This window comes from Acipenser ruthenus, chromosome 3 (genome assembly GCF_902713425.1).
Source record: "Acipenser ruthenus chromosome 3, fAciRut3.2 maternal haplotype, whole genome shotgun sequence".
NCBI lineage: Eukaryota > Metazoa > Chordata > Actinopteri > Acipenseriformes > Acipenseridae > Acipenser > Acipenser ruthenus.
In genome coordinates, this window is record NC_081191.1 from 93,909,665 (window position 1) to 93,934,852 (window position 25,188).

At 42.2% G+C, this 25,188-nt stretch overlaps 1 protein-coding gene across 4 annotated transcripts in view; it reads right to left on the reverse strand.

Moving 5' to 3' along the window:
- LOC117394432 (5'-AMP-activated protein kinase subunit gamma-2) overlaps positions 1–23,205 on the reverse strand; it is a 143,498-nt gene extending 120,293 nt beyond the window's left edge. The window contains exon 1 of one of the 4 annotated variants that reach the window (XM_033992706.3): positions 22,561–23,200. In XM_033992706.3, the coding sequence (XP_033848597.1) occupies positions 22,561–22,650 (90 nt within the window). In that variant the 5' untranslated portion in view covers positions 22,651–23,200. Of the gene's footprint in view, positions 1–8,963; positions 9,034–22,560 lie in introns of those variants that run through there. The other 3 variants (XM_033992705.3, XM_033992707.3, XM_059018865.1) reach the window with 3 other exon arrangements.
- Positions 23,206–25,188: the final 1,983 nt, after the last annotated feature.

Sequence of the window (25,188 nt, forward strand, 5' to 3'; positions counted from 1 at the left end):
CCCTCCCCCCCTCCAGATTTTAATTTTAACCACTGAGCATTGTCTAAGCAAAGCATAATTTAAGGAATGACAGAATGTCACTTTAGAATGTAACAAGATCTTTGCTAATCAATACCTTTGGAAAGGAAACAGAACATGTTATACAGAGCCTTCACATGCCATGCAATTGGAAGAGATTCATATATAAAAAAACATCCTCATCTACCTAACTGCAAACATGTAAAGCCTGGCTGTGTATCCTGTACACATGACCGCAGCATGCAGGGTCAGCCAGCATTCTGCACACATGTTTACTGTTTTACACTCTAACGCTCTGTAATTTAAAGGTGATGAGCCCTGCAGACTGTTGTCACGTGTGACCCCAAAAACCCTTCTTTCCTTGTACAAGGTGAAGCACCTTTTTGAGTGAAAGGTGTACGCGGCAGAGATGCATGGCTCTTTGATAGAACCAGCTTCATTTCTTTGAAGTTTCCCCACTGATGATGGGAATGAGAATGTAGAGATGGGAGCCCAGCTACCAAGGTTTAAGTGTTTTGCAGGTATCAGGCTTTTAAAGACTGTCACCCACACCTGTGATGTGCAGAAATGGATAAAGGATCCTGTAGTGGCTTTGACAGACCCACTGAGAGCAGAGCCTGACCAAAGACTGTCACTCCTGCTGGAAGCAGGATGATCTTTGGGATACAAATTGAACATTTGTGAAACTGCAACAATGTTAAAATACTGTAATAACTGTACTCTGTTTTAAAGAATCTAAAGCCAGCAGAAAACTATTGCAGCAAATTATGAGCAGGATAACAGGATTCGAACTAAGAAACAAGCGCTACTGGTGTCAAGGCCTGTAACCTTGGGAGGAAAGACAGAAATGAGGACCTTACTTAATTAACTTGAAAATGTGTTTGCAGTGAAAGTTTCTTATCAGAAAAAACTTCTCTACCACGCCTCACCTGCCTGAAAGGTGAGGAATGGTGCTTCGCCTTTGGTGAGGTCGGGCACGTAGCACCCGACCAACCCCATCCATGGCAGGAGAGGGAGGAGCCTGAGCATTCAGCGATGGTGGGAGAGGAACTTCATTCTCTGAGAAGAACTACTCTGAGGGGATCTGGGACTGTCTACTCTGTGGGGATCTGGGACTGGCTGACGGAGCCTGGGAGGAATGTCGTGGAGGCCCTCCCCGCTGTGATCAACCTCCTGTGGGCCCGAGATGGGGAGCGATGGGAGGCCTGGGAACAGCAGCACTGCCCAGCGTCCCTTCTAGACATTGCGGACATGGTAATGGTACTCCGCTACCTGGGTGCAGACATGGCAGGGCTCCCGCCATCTCCATTCCCATCAGGAGAAGCCCCGCTGCTGTCTCCAGAGTGAGAGGGAGAAGCCCTGCTGTCTCCAGAGCGAGAGGGAGAAGCCCCACTGTCTCCAGAGCGAGAGGGAGAAGCCCTGCTGTCTCCAGAGAGAGAGAAGGCAAAGCCCAGCTGCTGTCTCCAGAGCGAGAGGGAGAAGCCCTGCTGTCTCCAGAACGAGAGGGCGAAGCTCCGCTGCTGTCTCCAGAGCGAGACGGAGAAGCCCTGCTGCTGTCTCCAGAGCGAGAGGGCGAAGCCCCGCTGCTGTCTCCAGAGCGAGACGGAGAAGCCCTGCTGTCTCCAGAGCGAGACGGAGAAGCCCTGCTGTCTCCAGAGCGAGACGGAGAAGCCCTGCTGTCTCCAGAACGAGAGGGCGAAGCCCCGCTGCTGTCTCCAGAGCGAGACGGAGAAGCCCCGCTGTCTCCAGAGCGAGAGGGAGAAGCCCTGCTGTCTCCAGAGCGAGAGGGAGAAGCCCTGCTGCTGTCATGGACAGCCTTGCTACTGCCCAGGGCTGCCAGTTTGCCACTGCCCGGATTGCCACCAGTGAGCCCATTGAAGCCTCCTTTCTTGGCCCAGGTCTAAAAATGAGACATATTACTACAAACTGTAACCTAATTCAGATCCATTGGTAAATGCGTGTAAGCTTTTTCTTATCGGTAGACTTACTGAAAAAGGCCCCTCTGCTTTTGCCTGCTCGAGTAAAGCAGTACTAGTCATTCGAAGATAAGGGGAATATGTTATAACATCCAAACTGAATTTACTGGTGAGCAAGCTGTCTCCAATTCAAGGTTCCTTCACTGTGTATAATCTTGTATGTTAACCAACGGAAGGTACTTTAGGGTACAATAAAACAAAGTTAATGGCCTTATTCTCATTACCTCATTATATTATCCATAAGAATAATGAGAGCTTAGTTATAAAATTAAGATTGGACCTCTTCTATCTGTAGAGATACCGGTTCGAGCAGTCTCGTGAATCTAAGAAAGTGCTTACAGTCGAAGTTCCCTATTAATTAAAAAGTAACTCCGGTTAGAAAGTGGGCCTCTTCGAGTCTTTATTTATAAATTGTCCAAGGACTGCTGGAGAAGGGATTTTTAGGCAGAGAGAAGCCGTTTGTTGAACACACTGAAAAGTATGTTTTTACTGTTAAGAAGGAAATATATTTTAGACCAAGGCTGGAATAATTAAACAGAGCGGGTGTTATATATTAAAAACATCTTTCTCTATATACTTGTATCTTAATAATAGAACTTTGTAGAACCAGAAAATATGTTATCAGTCTGAGGATTACCTCATATATTATAGATTAGAAAGGTAGAGAACAAGAGATCATATCCAATTAATTTTAAAGGAGTTGCCGGGACTTTTTAAATATATTATTCACTTAAAGATAAGAGCTGCCAAAACAGACCAAATGTTTAGATTTAATTGAAATGGTGGAAATGACAAATGACTGCTTCCTAACGCAATTTGTCAAGGCACCGACTAGAGGGGAGGCATGCCTTGATTTAGTCTTTTCAAATAATGAAGACAGAATAAAATAGAGGTCAGAGAGCCATTGGCAAACTCAGACCACAACATGGTCTCATTTGAAGTATTTTTTAAAACCCCAAAACTAATGACTAAAGCTAAGGTTTACAATTTTAGAAAAGCAAACTATGAAGGTATGAAACAGACACTAACAGAAGTAGATTGGAGTAAAATAGAGAAAACATCCACAGAAAAAGGATGGCTGTTTTTTAAAAATGTAGTACTACAGGCGCAAAACAATTACATCCCAAAAGTAGACAAATCTAAATCTAAAACAAAATGGCCAAAATGGTTTAATAGATCAATTAAAAAAAATATTCAGTGAAAAAAGGCACTTTACAGAGTGTTTAAAAGGGACCAAAAACAAAGTACACAGAAAGAGTACTTGGAATTGCACACATGTCAAAAAGGAAGTTAGAAAGGCCAAGAGAGAGATAGAAATCAATATTGCTAAGGGGGCTAAAACCAATTCCAAAGTGTTTTTCCAATATTATAACAGCAAGAGAACATTCAAAGAGGAGGTTAAATGTCTAAGAGACACAAATGGCAAAATCATAGATGAAGAAAAAAAATAGCAAATATATTAAATGATTACTTTTTACAAAGAAGGACACGGACAACATGCCCCACATGTCGACCTGTTCCTATCCAATTTTAAATAACTTTAGCATAACAGAGGCAGAAGTGTTAAAGGGACTAGGAGCTCTTAAAATAAACAAATCCCCTGGGCTGGATGAGATCCTCCCAATAGTACTCAAAGAAATGAAAGAAGTTATTTACAAACCGCTAACCAAGATCATGCAACAGTCTCTTGACACAGGGGTTGTACCTATAGACTGGAAAATAGCAAACGTAATACCGATCCACAAAAAGGGAGACAAAACCGAACCAGGTAACTACAGACCAATAAGCCTGACTTCTATTATATGTAAACTTATGGATAATAAGATCTAAAATGGAAAAATGGAAAATTACCTATATGGTAACAATATCCTGGGAGTCAGTCAGCATGGTTTTAGGAAAGGGAGATTGTGTCTAACTAACCTGCTTGACTTTTTTGAGGATGCAACATCGATAATGGATAATTGCAAAGCATATGACATGGTTTATTTAGATTTCCAGAAAGCTTTTGTCCCGCATAAAAGATTAATTCTCAAACTGAACGCAGTAGGGATTCAAGGAAATGCATGCACATGGATTAGGGAGTGGTTAACATGTAGAAAACAGAAAGTACTGATTAGAGGAGAACCCTCAAAATGGAGTGAGCTAACCAGTGGTGTACCACAGGGATCAGTATTAGGTCCTCTGCTATTCCTAATCTACATTAATGATTTAGATTCTGGTATAGTAAGCAAACTCGTTAAATTTGCAGACAACACAAAAATAGGAGGAGTGGCAAACACTGTTGCAGAAGCAAAGGTCATGCAAAATGATCTAGACACCATTCAGAACTGGGCAGACACATGGCAAATGACATTTAATAGAGAAAAGTGTAAAGTATGGCATGCAGGCAATAAAAATGTGCATTATAAATATCATATGGCAGATACTGAAATTGAAGAAGGGAACTATGAAAAAGACCTAGGAGTTTATGTTGACTCAGAAATGTCTTCATCTAGACAATGTGAGGAAGCTATAAAAAAGGCCAACAAGATGCTCGGATATATTGTGAGAAGTGTTGAATTTAAATCAAGGGAAGTAATGTTAAAACTTTACAATGCATTAGTAAGACCTCACCTAGAATATTGTGTTCAGTTCTGGTCACCTCGTTACAAAAAGGATATTGCTGCTCTAGAAAGTGCAAAGAAGAGCAACCAGAATTATCCCGGGTTTAAAAGGCATGTCGTATGCAGACAGGCTAAAAGAATTGAATCTATTCAGTCTTGAACAAAGAAGACTACGCGGCGATCTGATTCAAACATTCAAAATCCTAAAAGGTATAGACAATGTCGACCCAGGGGACTTTTTTGACCTGAAAAAAAAACAAGGACCAGGGGTCACAAATGGAGATTAGATAAAGGGGCATTCAGAACAGAAAATAGGAGGCACTTTTTTACACAGAGAATTGTGAGGGTCTGGAACCAACTCCCCATTAATGTTGTTGAAGCTGACACCCTGGGATCCTTCAAGAAGCTGCTTGATGAGATTCTGGGATCAATAAGCTACTAACAACCAAACGAGCAAGATGGGCTGAATGGCCTCCTCTCATTTGTAAACTTTCTTATGTTCTTATGTTCTTATGTTCTTATATAGCTCCCTGTTATCCTCCCCTGGGTTCTCTGATCAAGAACCAAAGTAGTGCTTGAAGTGACATTGACATTCAAATCAAACACACTGCACTCTAATACTTTGTAACGTAAAGGTGATGAGTCCTGCAGACTGTTTTCAAATCAAACACATCTCACTCTAACACTTTGTAATGTAAAGGTGATGAGTCCTGCAGACTTTTCAAAAAGCTTTTTTTTTAAATGTAATTCTCAAGTCTGCAAACATAAAAGTGCCTAATTTTGGTTTGAAACAGGAAAATGAATGGTTACCATACACAGGCATGATGGAAAATACTGTACAGTGACTGCATCTGTATTTGCCACCTTCTTTTTGTATAACTCTTTTGTGCAAACTCCATGGCCGAACATGTATTTAAGAAACATAAAACTGTGCTCAGTTCTTCTCAATGCTGCGTGTTCTCTTTGTGTGTGTGTGTGTGTGTGTGTGTGCGTGTGTGTGTGTGTGTGTGTGAGTGTTCCGATTGGTTGTTTATGTTCTGTTAATGTTCTGTTGTTAGGTACACTGGACCTGTAGGGCGGTGCTAGTAGTCTTCCTCCTAGCTTGTGAAAGGACGCTCTCAGAACGGTTCACGTGAAGCGCACCGTCAGGTCTGTGACTTTTTATGTGAACAGCACCTGAGAGGGGAAATGACTGTATGCGGGGCTCTGGTTGGCCGAGGATCAATAACAATGTATCTGTTCATGTTTATCTGTTCAATCTATCTGTTCATCTCCACCAAACAGGGGCGTTTACCCATTTTTTTATTTACCACTACACCACTGGTGCCAATACATATGACCAGCAGTGTCAGCTGCTGCCATCCACTACTGCAGTGAGACCTATCAGACACTGCCAGGTACTGCACATCCACTACTGCAGTGAGACCTATCAGACACTGTCAGGTACTGCACATCCACTACTGCAGTGAGATCTATCAGACACTGTCAGGTACTGCACATCCACTACTGCAGTGAGACCTATCAGACACTGTCAGGTACTGCACATCCACTACTGCAGTGAGATCTATCAGACACTGCCAGGTACTGCACATCCACTACTGCAGTGAGACCTATCAGACACTGTCCGGTACTGCACATCCACTACTGCAGTGAGACCTATCAGACACTGTCCAGTACTGCATATCCACTACTGCAGTGAGACCTATCAAACACTGTCAGGTACTGCACATCCACTACTGCAGTGAGACCTATCAGACACTGTCAGGTACTGCACATCCACTACTGCAGTGAGACCTATCAGACACTGCCAGGTACTGCACATCCACTACTGCAGTGAGACCTATCAGACACTGTCAGGTACTGCACATCCACTACTGCAGTGAGATCTATCAGACACTGTCAGGTACTGCACATCCACTACTGCAGTGAGACCTATCAGACACTGTCCGGTACTGCACATCCACTACTGCAGTGAGACCTATCAGACACTGTCCAGTACTGCATATCCACTACTGCAGTGAGACCTATCAAACACTGTCAGGTACTGCACATCCACTACTGCAGTGAGACCTATCAGACACTGTCAGGTACTGCACATCCACTACTGCAGTGAGACCTATCAGACACCGTCAGGTACTGCACATCCACTACTGCAGTGAGACCTATCAGACACTGTCCGGTACTGCACATCCACTACTGCAGTGAGACCTATCAGACACTGTCCAGTACTGCATATCCACTACTGCAGTGAGACCTATCAAACACTGTCAGGTACTGCACATCCACTACTGCAGTGAGACCTATCAGACACTGTCAGGTACTGCACATCCACTACTGCAGTGAGACCTATCAGACACCGTCAGGTACTGCATATCCACTACTGCAGTGAGACCTATCAAACACCGTCAGGTACTGCACATCCACTACTGCAGTGAGACCTATCAGACACTGCCAGGTACTGCACATCCACTACTGCAGTGAGACCTATCAAACACTGTCAGGTACTGCACATCCACTACTGCAGTGAGACCTATCAAACACCGTCAGGTACTGCGCATCCACTACTGCAGTGAGACCTATCAGACACTTTGAAGAGCTGCAAGTGGCTTTGCAAGATTTGTTTTTCTGTACTATTGCGTAACAACAATTCACAGGACTATATCAGTAAAGAACTGAACAAACAACACCCCCCCCCCCCACAGCCTCGCATACACACTGTGTTGTGTACATTATAGATACAAGGGAAGATAAGTTAAAAAGATAACACAACTGAAAACACAGTTACAGTACTGTCGTACTGTCTTGATTTCATAAGAAGCAGAATTGACCCAAGCGTACCATATTAGTACAGCGGTCTGCAAAACATCTCATATTATAACAACGGCCTGCAAAACATCTCGTATTAGCACAGCGGTCTGCAAAACGTCTCATATTAGCACAGCGGTCTATAAAACGTCTCATATTAGCACAGCGGTCTGCAAAACATCTCATATTAGCACACCAGTCTGCAAAACGTCTCATATTAGTGTAGCGGTCTGCAAAACTTTTCAATAAAACTTCATCAAACACACTACTGTCTTTTTCCTTCAAAGACCAAGGCATTCAATATGTGTGGTACTCAGCTTTTAAGCAGTGTACAGACTAAAGTGACCACAGACTAACCCATTTCTAACTCTTTTAGCTCTACTACCTATGTGATCTCAGAACTGGTTCCTCTCACAGCAAGGTTTGCTCCGCTACCTTCTGAAGTTCACAGTTCCTTACATTCCTGACAACTGTGTGTTAAATCTTCAAGCAGCTGGACGTTCCTGAGGATGTCAGCCCTGAAACAATCAGAGTATTTTAACCTGAAGTCAGATACCAAGGTCTCACATATTTCATGAAAGTACAGCAGAGCCTCAGAGTTATGAACACCTTGGGAATGGTGGTCTTCTTAACGCTGAAGTTACAGTGGTTTTAATAAATGTGTACACCTGCTATCTACAGCCTGCTATCTGGTGAATAACATAAGGACACAGCACAGTAATGCAATTATCATATTGTTAGGGTTTGAAAGGCTACATTTAATTTACCATTGAAATTGTAACTGTAACAAAACACAGATTTAAACATCCAGGAAAACATGGGTTAACATAGTGATTGTTTTTATTTTATTTTAAACAAAATACCAGTAAGTACATGAAGCTTACTCAGTCATTCAGCTTTTTTGTCTTGAAAGAAAAATCCCTAAGCTTTGTTTAAATCTAAAACGTTCCTTTTAAAATTGCCTGTACTTGCTTTGAAATCTGCCTCATCTATGTCTGGATTTATTTCTTGATATAGTAATCTATGAAGTATGAAAACAGGTTGAAATATTTTATCCGTTCTCAAAAAAAGACGGGTCTTCTGAAATTCTTGACATTTGAATTGGTGTAGATAAAGTGAGATTGTGTAGCGATCCTGAGTGGTGGCCCTGATAGAAACAAGGAACTAATTTTAGGGGTATTTTGAATATAACCCAAAGTTTTCAATTGTTCATGTCAATTTATTTTTTAGAATAATTACAATGTGACCCACCAGGTTGCATCATCTGTACTAAACTACTCACAGAATTAATTGTTAATAAAATGCATGTGCTACGGAGGATACAGACATTATTGCAGAAAAAGCCAATCAGAAAACATTTGAGCATTCTAAAGAACACGCTGCTGATAAACTCCATTGCTGCGCGGGGCTCTGCATGAGTCTGTTCTGCACTGCACCACTGTCTACACCACTGACTGCAATCTCATTATCAAGGTCCTCTCAGAGTCATAGCAATCGATAGAGACAAATTACAAAGCCACCGAACCATATCTTTTCATAACGGGAAACAAAGATTACATACCTTTCAAAAAAGTCTATTTATTTTCCCATAGGAATGCAGAAGAAGAGGTTTGACAGTCAAAAACCAACTTAAACATCCCGATATTAGTTTTGGCTTTGCCATGATTGTACTTTGCCTTAGTGTTTCAAAGGGCAGGACTCGCTGTATGACTATACAGGGCTGTTCTTAAACAAGGCTGTTGAAAATGAACAATAATTGGCACGATTTATCAATCTGCACCGTGTTTTATGAGAGTAAAATAAAACTATTAATTTTATATAATAAGTAACAGTTTAATTTAAGGATTAAAAAGTGTGCCTAGTTGTTTATTACTAATCATGTAACATGATCTTGTTAATTGTACAGCAGGACCTGTCATATCCATGCCTGTTAGATACAATACCAATGGACCTCTGGCATATGTCGTTCACAGAGGCTGTAACCAACTGAACGGTACTGATGGAAACTGACCAATGCACATTTTATTAAGGGTCTAAAACAGTACATTCAGCTCTTAGCAGGATAGATAAGATGATGCATTTGGGAATTCGATTCCCCTTTTTGGATCCCGTCACTTCACCTAAACACACTCCCCAGTTTAACCATGTTCAATAAAACAAAACTAGACAGCGAGGGGTTCATATAATTGCGATACCATTAAAAAGCTGAAACAAGATTTTTTCAGCAACCTCCAAAGCTAGTTTTGCTTGTGTGCGCACTTTTCTGCTGTTGATCTTTTTTTAAACGCTGTTTCTGTCTCGGTGCATTTACGGCTTCCTTGAATTAACTGAGAAAGCATGGGAAGAACTGTTTTTGGAATGCTGTTTTGTAAATTGCCAAATACAGTTTTACAGTAAGTTGTTTTGTGAGTGAATGACTAGTAAATATTATTCATTTAGATCAAACAACATAAAACAAAATTAAAGATATTGTTTATACTGCTGGGATACTAACTGGGACTAACAATACCTTAGGCAACAACTCTACTCCCTTGTTTCTAGCCACACGTTGTCATGCATGCTCATGAAGCCACAATCAAGACACTGCCTGCGACTGCAAATGATTTTACAGATATCAAACAGAAACACGTGGTCAACACTGATGCAGTATCATCGTTTAAGCTTCGTGTTGTACATGCATTCTTTTCATGCTGTGTTTCATTGTTCTCTAGTTTTCACATTGTGGAGAGACCCGCCTCCTCGCTGGGTGACCTGAGACAATCCTTTGTGCATTTTAGATTTACATCCCGGAAACAAAATCCCAGCCATCACAGTGCAACATTCTACTTGAACCACAAACAGCTGATCCTACACAGAGACTGAAAACTGTAGCGCCAGAGAACTGGAAATAAATGAGCAGATATTTAGTATGTTTAGTTAATAAAATGATATATTTGACCGATTGACTCAAAGAGATAAATAATCACTTGGGCTATCTGCCTTTGGTTGATATTAACCTCAGAGGTTTACAAATTCCATACCTAATCTCTCCAAGAGTGAGCGACCTCTTTTCATTTGGGATTTCATTCAGTCATAAAAGCACACCTCTCATGCTGATACCTTGTAGCCCTACAGCCTGGGATAAAACAAGGACGTCTTGTGTCTGTTGTGTAACTGGCACAGTTGTGTGATACATTGCTGTTATGGATTGTGTCCCCTCGGTGAGATGAGAGGAGGTTAAAAGCTCTAAAACCACAAATGCAGACGAGCCCGGCTCTTTTGCATTCTGGAACTGTGCTTCAAATAAATTTAAGGGCACATAAGACCTTTTTATTTTACTGTGTTACATGTGTGTTGCTACAACTGTTTACGTAAGGTGTGTGTATTGTTTTATTTTTTTTATTTCTTTTATTTTTTTACATTTTGACCTCTTTATTAAACTTTTTAATTTTCCCTGCTTCAAGATGGCTTCCCATGTACCCGCATGGACCTCTCAGAACTACATTTTACATCATCCTCCTGCTCACATGTGTAACTGAGATGATTTTCCAGTGAGCAGGAGGATGATGTGAAATGTAGTTCTGAGAGGTCCATGCGGGTACATGTGGTTTACTTTCTAGATCTTGAAAGTATGAGACATGTCATTTGTAATATGTTTACCTTACAGTAAATCATTTAAGTGTATATTCCAATGACAAAATCCAAAACCATTACCAATGCTGCATCAATTAAGTGGCATATTGTAAGTATATATATATATATATATATATATATATATATATATATATATATATATATATATTCCTGTTTTACTGTATAGTGGTGATACTTTTATACAGTTAACTGAGCATTGTGAACTGACAAAAACGTGCACAGGCCAGGTGTCAGGAACGTGAATGCTTTCAGTACATTCCCACACTGAAATGGCTGCAAAAAAGGAAACTGAAAGTCTTTTCATTAAGAGACTGTAAAGGACTATGATGTGCTAAAATGAACACATCATTTGTTAAAGGTACGTCAATAAAAGGTTATACTGTACACTTCAGTGGTTTAGATGGTACCCAAGCAACTGAACCTTTATGGTTGCTGAAGACTCGATTTGAAATTGCATCTGGCTTGATGAATATATTAATAGGAAAGCTGATATGGTATAACCACACTGATGGGTGAACCAAAAGATAACATCTTCACATAAAAGAGTTTCCGCTCACACCCGTCTGAGAGTAACCCAAGAACCCCCAGACCTTTAGACAACAAATACTGTGCAAGGATCCAGAACCTGCAGCATGTCACAGACCTTTAGACAACAAATACTATGCAAGGATCCAGAACCTGCAGCATGTCACAGACCTTTAGACAACAAATACTGGACAAGGATCCAGAACCTGCAGCGTGTCACAGACCTTTAGACAACAAATACTGGACAAGGATCCAGAACCTGCAGCGTGTCACAGACCTTTAGACAACAAATACTGGACAAGGATCCAGAACCTGCAGCGTGTCACAGACCTTTAGACAACAAATACTGTGCAAGTATCCAGAACCTGCAGCGTGTCACAGACCTTTAGACAACAAATACCGGACAAGGATCCAGAACCTGCAGCATGTCACAGACCTTTAAACAACAAATACTGGACATTGATCCAGAACCTGCAGTGTGTCACGGACCTTAGACAACAAATACTGTGCAAGGATCCAGAACCTGTTGTCTAAAGGTCACAGACCTTTAGACAACAAATACTGTGCAAAGATCCAGAACCTGCAGCGTGTCACAGACCTCAAGCCCTTTGCGGTCCATTGTCGGACCTGGTCCGACATTGCAATTATTCCTATCCCGTCCATTGTCGGACCCTGTCCGACATCATCAAAAAAACGCAAAAAACGGGTTTCTAGTCATTTTTTTCAACGGAAAAAGCAGAGAAAACCATTCAATGGCCGAGTGGGAGCGACAGGAGCCGAGACAAGCCGATAAAAAAAAATATATTAAAAAAAAGGCGTATCTCATGAATAGTCATACCTGCCCCTGGCACCCCATCTGGGCGGTCATAAGGAAACAAGCTGGCTGATACTGCATCAGAGCACAGAGACTATCACGGACATTTGCAGAGCTTTTTTGAGATGTTATAGTAATAAAATAATGACTTGGATTGCATTATTGAGGAGTTTGGTGATAAAACGAGTGATCAGGAGATGATTGATCGGTATGTACGACTATTATTATTATTATTATTATTTATTTATTAGCATATGTGAAAGCGATAGCGAATGAAAGGGTGGGGCCGGGCTGGAGATGCCTAGTGAGTGCTTTGTTGATATGCAGGGCATTTTAAACCCGTTTGACTGTGAAAAAAAATACTTTTAAACAGCGCGTCTAAAATTGACTGCACGTGTGAAAATAAATTGGACCTGACGCGCCTGACACACATTTAATAAATGGACTGCAAAGGGTTAGACAACAAATACTGGACAAGGATCCAGAACCTGCAGCGTGTCACAGACCTTAGACAACAAATATGTGCAAGGATCCAGAACCTGCAGCGTGTCACAGACCTTTAGACAACAAATACTGTGCAAGGATCCAGAACCTGCAGCGTGTCACAGGCCTTTAGACAACAAATACTGTGCAAGGATCCAGAACCTGCAGCGTGTCACAGACCTTTAGACAACAAATACTGTGCAAGGATCCAGAACCTCCAGCGTGTCACAGTCCTTTAGACAACAAATACTGGACAAGGATCCAGAACCTCCAGCGTGTCACAGACCTTTAGACAACAAATACTGTGCAAGTATCCAGAACCTGCAGCGTGTCACAGACCTTTAGACAACAAATACTGGACAAGGATCCAGAACCTGCAGCGTGTCACAGACCTTTAGACAACAAATACTGGACAAGGATCCAGAACCTGCAGCATGTCACAGACCTTTAGACAACAAATACTGGACAAGGATCCAGAACCTGCAGCGTGTCACAGACCTTTAGACAACAAATACTGGACAAGGATCCAGAACCTGCAGCATGTCACAGACCTTTAGACAACAAATACTGGACAAGGATCCAGAACCTGCAGCGTGTCACAGACCTTTAGACAACAAATACTATGCAAGGATCCAGAACCTGCAGCATGTCACAGACCTTTAGACAACAAATACTGTGCAAGTATCCAGAACCTGCAGCGTGTCACAGACCTTTAGACAACAAATACTGGACAAGGATCCAGAACCTGCAGCGTGTCACATTGTGAAATCATAACCATTGCACCCGATACTTCACACCCACACCTTCCTCACTGGCATTTCCTCTGTTTCTTTTTGCTCTTCTTATCTCATTCGATTGTGCAGGCTTGGGCTCTGGAGGTTAGGAGTGATTGCTTTCTTACTGATCCGAATGCATTGCCAATCAAAGAGAAAGGTTATAGAGCTGAAGCGGCCCTAAATAAAAGCAAGCACCACGCTGCTTTAATGAACTCACTCTGGAGGTTACTTTCCCTGGGACATGGGTTTGCAAGAGAACCTTGAAGCGTCTGTACATGTCTAAAAGTTTCCATAAAGTGAGCGATCATACACCAACGTGTCATTCTTTGACTTCTTTGGCATACCCTTATAAAAGTTTCCCATAGTAAAAGCATAGCAAAATGTAATAAAGCTTAGTGAAAACATGGTAAAGCACAGGTAAGCATTGTAAAGACCAGCAAGGTATGGTAAAGCATATTAAATAAAACATGGCAAACCAAGGTAAACTATAGTAAATGCAGAGCGAAAGCATGGTAAAACTGCAACAATATCTTGCAAAAATACTGTGGTGAACTTTTATAAGGCATGTCTGTAGTGATGCTGCCCACTTCGACTGCAGTATGTTACCAATTCCCTAGTAAAGAGCACACTGCATGCTGCCACCTTTAAATATGCAAACTCCTCTTAGTTTACTACTAATAGACATTTAGAAAATCAATAAACGACAAACTAACACTGAGCTGTTGACAAGTCTGTATCATTTATCTCAGGTTTGTTTTTGTTCTGGATTTCGATCTCATATCGACTCAAGCCCCCACAATGCACCTGACCTGTCTCCATCAACTTCCTGTCAAATGAAAACTATAAAAATATGCAAGTGGAATACAGCTTGCTGCAGTTGTCAGCATATCAAAGGATGATCGGATACTCATCACGTGGGCAGTTGGTGTGTGCTTAACATCCTGATCCATGCAAATTAACCATGTGTGTTTTTTTTCCTGTAACCCACCAAACACCTGTATGCAAATAACTTTCTCTGAAGTAAATCATTCAATTTCCTGCTGTTTTTTTACATGATAAAAACATACCCTATGGCTCCATGTATATTCTGACAGTTAGGGAGTGTTCAGGGTTTTTAACTCACACCCCAATGCATTCTGGGAAGTGTAGTCCTGCTTTGAAAGGTACCTGAGACAGATAATATGTACCAGAATGCATTGGCCTGTGAGCTGAAAAGTCTGAACTGTGGAGTCATATGCTAATCCTAAGAATTACCAACAGCGCTGCAGATCTGACAGAACTGGTATTATCAAATCAACATTTTTATTAAAAAATAAAAAATAAAAACGTTAAAAAGTCGAGTTGACAAACATTTCTACTACTGCCTTCATTATTGTTATGAGCTCTCTTTGTGGTGGTCATCGTCAGATATTACATCTTTTTTTTTTTTAAATAGCTTCAGTAACGAGGGCCCTATCTGCTTTCTTTCATTTAAACACACCTTTAACATTGGACCCTTGTACTCTACAGCGGCTCTGCTGAGCCACAGAGCTGCTCACACGATATTAACTACATCCATTGTGGTGCTGACAGCAGATTCTAGGCTTTCATTTCTGTCTCAAACCACCATTTAGTATCTGCTGTAATAAGATGTTGCACTTCAGTGCTTTTTTATTCTGGTTGAACTTGCTGACCCTTTATGTGAAAAGAGCCATTTTCAAAGAGACGAAATTCACGCTCATTAGCCAATATGAGAAACAAAGATGAATTTGTTAGGAATGTAATCCAAAGATGAAGCCCAGCTGCACATGCTGTGTGTACGTACATTACAGCTGAAGCAGAGGACTGAACTGGACAATGAATCAGAGCCCACATCACAGCTACAGCACATCTCTTACTGGGTTCATTTCATTATTACACTTCGAAACAATACAAAATATTAAATATGAACTGCATATACAAAAAAAGAATGGACAGAGAGCACCAGTGCTTTTTAAAGTACAGAGAGCACCAGTGCTTTTTAAAGTACAGAGAGAGAAACTGTCGGTCAATTCAGACTGCTGTATAAAGCAGCTCATCTGCTTCGTCCAAACTGAAAAGCCTTGTTTACATGTGAGATGATAAAGGGAGCCTATTTTATGAGGTAAAAGTGCAATGTTCAAGGGAGGCTAATTTACAGCTACTAATTCTAGCTTCATAAATCCTGAACTTGTCTCAGAGGGTTTTCCAAGCAATCATCTATACAGAACAGTGCACAGACAAGCACCAGTTGTGTAATGTAATGTGGTCAATCCAAGACCATTATTAGTATACAATGTACTATAGGAAGACAAAATATGATCAAATGTGAAAACCATGCAATTAAGAAAACTATGTGAAAACCATGCAAACCTCCCTTTTTAGAATTGGCACAATTAATGTGTGGTAGCATGTTGAGTGAAGAACTGTGAGACGAATGACTGTGAGGGAGCCACACAAACCACTGATCACCTCTGCAGGCACCACCTACAGGTAAGGGCAAGTTTAAACACATGGAAAAATCCTGGATTTGGAAACATTTCACTCGGTTTTGTTTTTCCCTGTCTCGTGTATATTAACTGAAGCTTTCAGTCTGTTTTCCCAGCCTGCCTGGACCAAATAACATTTAGAAACTCCATACTAAGTCATGTAAGATACTGTAGTATAGAAGTATACTAATTTTATTTTTGGTTGTAATTGATATAGCAGAGCCTCCTAAAAAATGCATGTGTTGCTTTTTATGACAATCCTTTGGTACGTATATGTATTATGTCAAACCATGCAACTGGCACTTCTACAGTACATCAATCAAGTACTTGTTAAAGTACCTCAATACAGTGCCTATTCGATGCCTGGAAAACATGCTAAGGACTGCTTAGTGAAAGAGGCAGCTGAGTAAACTATGTCTTAAACCAATACTACAACACAAATAGGCACAAAGTCCACACTGGCTTGATATTTAACAATTGCAAGCACATTACCGTACCCTGTGAGAATGACTTTACTGGGTTATAACTGGGGTTGATTTGAAATTACATATTCCACACCAGTTATTTTGAATGAGACATGCAGGATCTCATGCCATATTATAAATGATGGGACTAACTTCAGATCCCAGGACTTAAACACAAAGGGGGTTATTCCTTTACTGAACTTTTACTGGAAGTGAGAATTCTCTTGTGTTCACACAACACATCACACACCTGCAAGCAGGATGCCCAGGGATTAGTGTGTCACATACAGCAGTGTGCAAATGTATCCGAACAACAATCAAACCACTACAACTGAAAATCTGGCAAAAACTGTCAAAATAGGCATTTAGTCATTGTCTAATTTAATTGATGAATTTAATAAGTCACACATAGCCACAAATGGTAAAATGCATGAGACTTTTTAGAGATGCCTAATTAAAGCACAAAGTGGTCTAACATTTTCACATGAGTGCCTATCAGTTCTATATCACTGATTAATGACCAGAAACTGAAATTCTCACACCCAGAGGTTTTCATGCAGGTAGGTCTATAATGGATGTAAATGGCGAATCCTGAGGTGTTCAAATAAATTTGCACACTACTGTACATATTTCAATACATAAATAACAATAAGAAAGTTAAAGGCTTTAATCCAACCTCTAGTTAATCTGTGCAATCTCTTTCTACCAACAATCCAGCAATGTGTCCGGTTCTGTTGGGACTGCCACAGTTCTATAAACATGTCCCTAAAAACGAGGCACTCTGGATACGGCCAAGCTTAACCCAGTCAAGCCATTTCTTTAATCGTTTATTGAACCCAGGTCTCTGTGTATGAATTGCTAGTGCATGAACACAATGTGCTACCAAGCCCCAAGCACGTTTAAAAAAAAAAAAAAAAGCAATAAACACAGTAAAGCAATGCTGTAATCTGCAAAGTGAAGGTCAGACTATAGAAGTGTATTTGTTCCTGGAATAAATTCAAGGAATGAGTTGCTTCTTGTCTGGGTAGATATAAGAGCTGGTATAAAAGTGGTATAGAGTCGCGGGGAGCAGGTTCAATATCATACTGCTCTTATCAGCTAGAACAGGCAGTTCTGTCTGCCACTGCTTCTCTAAAAAATAAACTTTACATGGTCATGATTTTCTTAATTGATTGCTAAGCATACAAGACCATGACAGCCTTTGTATTTCTGTTTGAAGGCTGATTGCAGTAATTAAACAAATGAGCTATACTTCTTCCTGGTATTTTATTATTACATTGTTAATGGAATGTTTTTATGAATATGTATCTGTGACAGGATGGCTTGCAGTGGTGAGGTGTGGTGACGTCACGGACCAGGAAGTAACAGAACCAAAACAATGGATGGGTGGGTGAAGCTGAACGCAGCAGCAGCAGCGGACCCTCGGGAGGCGACGGCAGCAGCAGCGGACCCTCGGGAGGCGACGGAAGCAGCAGCGGACTCTCTGGAGGCGAACTCGGGAGGGGAGCCCCTGGCCATGGAGGTGGCAGCGGGAGCTCACTTCTCCCTTGTACCCTGTAACTGGTGGCTCTCCAGGCGATGCGGAGCAACAGGCAGCCCCAGGCAATGCGGAGAAACAGGCAGCCCCAGGCGATGCGGAGCAACAGGCAGCCCCAGGCAATGCGGAGAAACAGGCAGCCCCAGGCGATGCGGAGCAACAGGCAGCCCCAGGCGATGCAGAGCAACAGGCAGCCCCAGGCGATGCGGAGCAACAGGCAGCCCCAGGCGATGCGGAGCAACAGGCAGCCCCAGGCTATGCGGAGCAACAGGCAGCCCCAGGTGATGCAAGACAGGCATCCTCGGGCGAAGCGAGGCAGGCATCCTTGGGCGGTGCGAGGCAGGCATTCCTTGGGCGGTGCGAGGCAGGCATCCTTGGGCGGTGCGAGGCAGGCATCCTTGGGCGGTGCGAGGCAGGCATCCTTGGGCAGAGCGAGGCAGGGCAGGAGCAGTCCTTCCCATGACGGTGGAGGTGGAACCAGCAGGTATTCACTCTCTGCTGGTGGAGGTGGAAATGGAACCAGCACGTATTCACCCTCTGCTGGTGGAGGTGGGAGGGGCAAGCAGTCCTCCCACGGCAGCTGAGGCGGAACCAGCAGGTATTCACCCTCTGCTGGTGGAGGTGGGAGAGGCAAGCAGTCCTCCCATGGCAGTTGAGGCGGAACCAGCAGGTATTCACCCTCTGCTGGTGGAGGTGGGAGGGGCAAGCAATCCTCCCACGGCGGTTGAGGCGGAACCAGCAGGAATTCACCCTCTGCTGGTGGAGGTGGCGGAGGCGGAGGCAGCTCCTGCTGCTCTGCCCCTAGCGGTGGTGGAGACAGAGGCAGCTCCTGCTGCTCTGCCCCTCTGGCGCTGGAGACAGCAGCGATGGCTCCTCTCCCTCTGGTGCTGGAAACATTGGCGAGGGCTCCTCTCCCTCTGGCGTTGGAGACGGAAGCGATGGCTCCTCTCCCTCTGGCGCTGGAGACGGCAACGATGGCTCCTCTCCCTCTGGCGCTGGAGACAGAAGCGATGGCTCCTCTCCCTCTGGCGCTGGAGACGGCAGCGATGGCTCCTCTCCTTCTGGCACTGGAGACGGCAGCGATGGCTCCTCTCCCTCTGGCGCTGGAGACGGCAGCGATGGCTCCTCTCCCTCTGGCGCTGGAGATGGCAGCGATGGCTCCTCTCCCTCTGGCGCTGGAGACAAAAGCGATGGCTCCTCTCCCTCTGGCACTGGAGACGGCAGCGATGGCTCCTCTCCCTCTGGCGCTGGAGATGGCAGCGATAGCTCCTCTCCCTCTGGCGCTGGAGACAGCAGTGATGGCTCCTCTCCCTCCAGCGCTGGAGATGGCAGTGGCGGGGCTTTTCCCGATGGAGCTGGAGATAGCGGGAGCCCTGCCATATCTGCAGCCAGGTAGCGGATTACCATGTCCGCAACCTCCGGGAGGGACACTGGGCAGTGTTGCTTTTCCCAGGCTTCCCATCGCTCTCCATCTCTGGCCCACAGGAGGTTGATCACATTGGGGAGGGCCTCTTCAGCATTCCTCCCAGGCTCCACCAGCCAGCCCCAGATTCCCTCAGTGGAGAGTGAACTCGTCGGCCTCTTAGCCAGCGGGACCTCTCCCCCTGACGCCGGACGCTCAGGCTCCTCCATCTCCTGCCATGCGTGGCTCATCCAGACAGGCAAGGCAAACATCTGGCGTAGTAGAGACGCGACAGGACCTGTGACCGGCCCTGTGCTGCTCTTGATGCGCCTCCTGCTGCTGTTGCTGCTTTCTCCTGCCGCTTCTTCCCATTTGTTTTTTTTTTTTAAACACAAAAACCACTATTCGAAAAAACAACAAAAAAACGTCTTTTCCTTTCCTGGTCCGGCTGTTGGACACAGGACACCATATGTGACAGGATGGCTTGCAGTGGTGAGGTGTGGTGACGTCATGGACCAGGAAGTAACAGAACCAAAACAATGAATGGGTGGGTGAAGCTGAACGCAACGGCGCTCAGCATTTTATTAACTAAATAAACCAAAAGATTTAAACAAACAAAACACAAAACAAAAAGGCCCGTTGGCCAAACAAATAAACAGAAACAAGTATATTTACATATAGCAATTGTTCAGCTGCAGGTTCTTATACTCTGGCTGAGGGGTTAACTAGTTGTTAATTATCTTATTACCCCTCGGCCACAGTCTGCACGAGTTTAGTAAGGATGAGTGACTGTCAGCTAGTTAAATAATCAGTAGCTGATCAGCCACGCATCCTCACGAGGTTTTTTAAAATATAAAAACAACAACAAATGTGTGGCGCTTTGAACTGCGCCGCAAACAAAAATACAAATAATAATAAATAAATATATAGGGGCAGGACACTACGCCACAGTATCGCACTTGGATGTTGATGGTACTGTAAGTACCTCTCACTTTCATACCCGCTTTTAAATGTGACAGCGAGTTTCATCGTGAATAAATATTAATAAATAAAATACTGCAAATATATTCCGACTAGAAACATAGCATTCAGGAACTGTCCGAGACTTGCTGTGTTCCCTGCATGCACGTTGACAGTGCAATCATCTTTGATTGTGTGATTGTTCTGTAGCAAATATTTAAAACTCACAAACAACATGCCCAGAGGATCCCAGCAGGCATGGAAGTCTTTAATATTATTATCAATGTTGACCTTGCATGCTAAGCTCCAGATGAGTTTCTCGGTTATATACCAAAAATGGAAACCACAGGAATATAGTAGCTTTTGGAAACACCAGCAGAAAAAAAACTGCTGCCAGGCCTGATGGTCAGTATAGTCAACGGTCAACCTTAAGCTTTATTAGATCACCCCACCCCAGCCCAAACTGTATAGGAAAGGAAAGTCATCAACTTGCATTTGGAGTCAAATCCAGTGGTGCAGTGTTTCCACTCTGTGGCTGTGTGTGCATGTGACTGAATAGCTGTCCTTGTTGCTTAGTCAAGCAGTCAAGGTGTCCTTGTGAACGGCAATGTCCCTGGAACACACGCACACACACACACACCCACACAAAAAAAACATCTTGACCACGGACAAACAAAACGGGCGTTCTATACAATTACATGCGTGTGCGTGCTAGACGTATCCACTGCCACGGACACAGATAACTCTTGTCACGGACAAGCTGCCGACCCCTGGTTGTAACTATGCATAATTACATTGTAATGTGTACAGTATGTGTAAGTGCACATGTATCTACTATGTTAGTACTATGTAAATACACTGTAATTAGAGACACTTAATGCAAAGTGTTACCCAAGTTATTACTAAAATGTGCACAAAGGACTGGGTAGCTACAGTTGGTAAAAATATTTTGGTAACAGTAACAGTGCAGATGTGGTGTAGGAATGGTATCCAGATACCGGGGCAGTTCTGTCACAGACACAATAATAAGGGTTTATACTCTGAACTCTCCTGATGCTGAAGTGTACCCCACGCGAGAGATGGCAACTGTAAACACAGGCACCTGCTTCTGTGGCCTCCAGTCTTATGACTGGAAAGATTTAGGGTAGTATTCTTGCCTGCCTAATAATATTACGGTATATTTAAGAGTAATGTCAAATTTGTGTTGAGGTTAAAAGAAGAAAAAAAATAAAATAAACGTTGCCCTTAATAATATGTTAATGCATACTGTTTAAATGTTAACTTGAAGCTCTAGCGATTTTAAAATTAACGTATGATTTAATAAACATTTAATATTAAATGGTTAACTACACAGGGTTGTATACTGGATATGCTGTATAGCAATTGGAGATTTAAAAAAAACATACGTACTTTACTGGTTTTTGAATGCATTTTATATTGTTGTTTAGTGTGAACTGGTCCTTGGCTTTAAACAAACAAACCGCTTGAGTCTTTACACACGTGACGCAGCTGCATAGGATACTGCTTCAGTACTTCCCAGACCTAGGCTTTGTAAAGCCGAATATTGAAATGATTGCACTGTGCAGTTGAGTATCTGCAATTGCAACACCCTGTCGAAACATGCAAGGTCATTGCACAAACAGAAAGGTAAAATACAAACGAATAATACCAGTGGGAATTATTATTTATTTTCTTAAACCTAAAACATAGCTTCACATATTTTTCAAGGTATTTTTCAATGTCAAATGGAGTATTCAACCTCTAGTTGAAAAAATGATTGTGTTTGGGAACAAAAAAATAAAAAAAAAATTACACCCCGCCCACTAAAATAATTGTGTGTATTTTACATTCCAATACAAACAGGTTAAACATACTTTATATACAATTATTTAAGGGTTAATCACCTTAAAAACAGCAATACATCCAACAAACCCCTTAACCACCACAACCCCGCCCACCTACAGCAGAAGTTGAACATAAAAGAAAGCATTTTTTAAAGCAACTACGAAACGTTGTTTTTTGTTCACGTTTCCTGAGACGTGCAGTGTGATGTAGACACCTCCGCTCATCATACTTACTGGCATGTTTAATCGAAGCGTTCTCTTTTTCTGGTTCTTCTTCGTCGTAGCATCTTTCTTTTTCTTCGTGTCCATCGCAGTGCTGCCCATTGTTGTTGTTGTTGTTGTTGTTGTTGTGGATTTTAAGTTTCTAAAATCGCTTCCCTTATTTTATTGGGTACTGTAATTTAATAACGACGCCCTGAAGGAATTCTCGCAACGGGGAAGCTCACGGTTGTTATCAACATTAAATGAAATATTAAAATAAAATAAAATGCACTGAATGTCACTCTTGATTTCGAAACGTTTTGCGATTGCCACCACTAATTTCTAATTTCCAGTTGACAGACCAATTCCGCTTCAGCAAGTACTAGCATCTGCATGAGTGCACTCGTGTCACTTGATATTATGAGACTGGAAGAAAAACAAATCCGCAACAGCCTCGAATGAACGAATCATTAAGATTGCTGTCAGCCCCCGTCATCTATAATGTACCTGATCACCGTCCGTTAAAAATGGGAGGTCTGCTTGTCTTAATACTTCTAGCTCTGTGTGCCTGCACGCTGTTGTTGATCACAGAGGGGCAGGGTAGGCTACACGCAATTGCACATGGGCCGGGCACATGGAGGTGCTCCAAAAGAAAACAAATCATTAGAATTCTGTCCAGCACCAGGAAGTGAAAATATTGGCTCAGCTTCGCAAAACCCACACAGTGACTTTCAGAAGCGAACTAAACCAATGCAGCAGAAAGGGAGGCATAAGTATTCAGAGACCCGTGCCAGCGTGCAGTTAACATGTTTGCACCAGAAAACACACCGCAGCATCTGCTTTGCCAACATAATTATAAAATCATATGTATGCATCATGCCTTGATTGATTCAGCAATAGGAAATCGCGCAATCGGTAATGACCTTGAGTAACACAAGGTGGCGGAAGCGTGCTACTAAAATACATCAGAGGCGATCTTCTAAAACTTACTTGTAGTGTGCATCTGGACCAAAACTATTTTAGTAGGCAAAATACATTTATTATTGGAAAGATTAACCTTCAGATGTTTAGGAAATCCATTCAAGCGTAATAGCATTAGATTAGCCATGCACTGAAGTGGAATTCTTCATTGGAACAATAAATGCCAATACAGTAATACAGTGACAAATATACCTGTGCATAGACTCCCAAATAATGCAACAAGAAAAGCTTGTATAGGTGATATCATGACAGGTCATATACAGTGATTCTCTAAAATAAATATAGGGCTAAATCCTCAGAACTATAGACACCAAATCATCATTAGCCCTTCTTTTTTCACTGAAAGAGAAAAAAAACACATTTTGCATTTTTAAAACTAATAATAAACTATTTCAGTCACAAGCCCCTAAATGAAATATCGGAGTTGTATTTCTGAGTTGGTAACTTTATTAGGTGATTTTCTACAACGGTATCTGTAAAAATCATGCTCATGAAGATTGAGAGCAAGTGGTTTTGAGAATCTAGTCCGTAGTCTTTTCATCAGAGCTTGTGTAGCCGATTGGCCAGATTCCTGAACTGTGTAGAACAGTGGGCACGGCTGATGTACTGAAACGCCTTTCCTTATCACACACTCCTACCGCTGTCCTTCTATTGCTCTGATGCAGGCAAGGGCTCTGCTGTTGTTGCTTTATACAGTACAGTAGATGTTTGAACTGGTCAGAAAACAGGATGGATTTTGTGACAACAGTAAACAACACCACCAAACAATCAAAAGCACATGCTTCTGTTGATGAAACAGAGAACTGTAATACCATTTCCTGTTTTGCTGGTCAGAAACACATACTCTAGTTCCTCTTTTCCTACATTACAGCTATTATGAGCAGGTAGGAATGTGAGATATCCAGACCAGTACAGTATATAATGCAAGACGCACCAACAATAATGGTATTTAAAATGATAAAGCTGCTGCACCCTTGTATTGTGATTAACCTTTAACCCTTTAGAAGTGCAGTGTTTCTTTAAAGTATATGGTTGTTTAAAGTATATGTTTGGAGAGGTTTTTTTTTGTTTGTTTTTTGCTAAGAGGGCTTATTGTGTTATTGTTGAAAATGTAAGCATGTTTAATTGCTTTTATTTGGGAAAGTCTTCACAGTTAGTACACAACTATATTCTATTGTTCAATCAATAGTATTCCACTACAGGTGTTGACCAGTGAAAATGAACCATTTCTTTGCCACATTGTTTTAGCTTCTAGACCTATCAATGATACAGATATTTAAGTATCTCTACCATGCTATGCAATTGCTACCTGTTGCCCGAGTGGATTTAGATGAAGGTGAGCTTGCCAAGGTCATTGGCTGCATGCACTCTGGTGAGCCATCTGTACTGAAGAGTGGCTGATAGGCCACAGTGGTGCTTTAAACCTTTGAGTCATGAATGAATGAGAATGATACAAGTGAACAGAAACATGTTAAGATAGCTCGGATATTTCATAGCCATGTCTCAAGCTGCTTTTTAAGTGGGGCAATTATAGATAATAACTTTAAAAAAGGAGTAATAGGTCTCATGAGACTTATTTAAGTAAGGAGACCACCATTACACCATTTTAAGGAAATGTAAACAAACAGAAATTTAAACTGACAATTAGTTTCCTTTATTTGTTTGTCTTTTATAGAAACA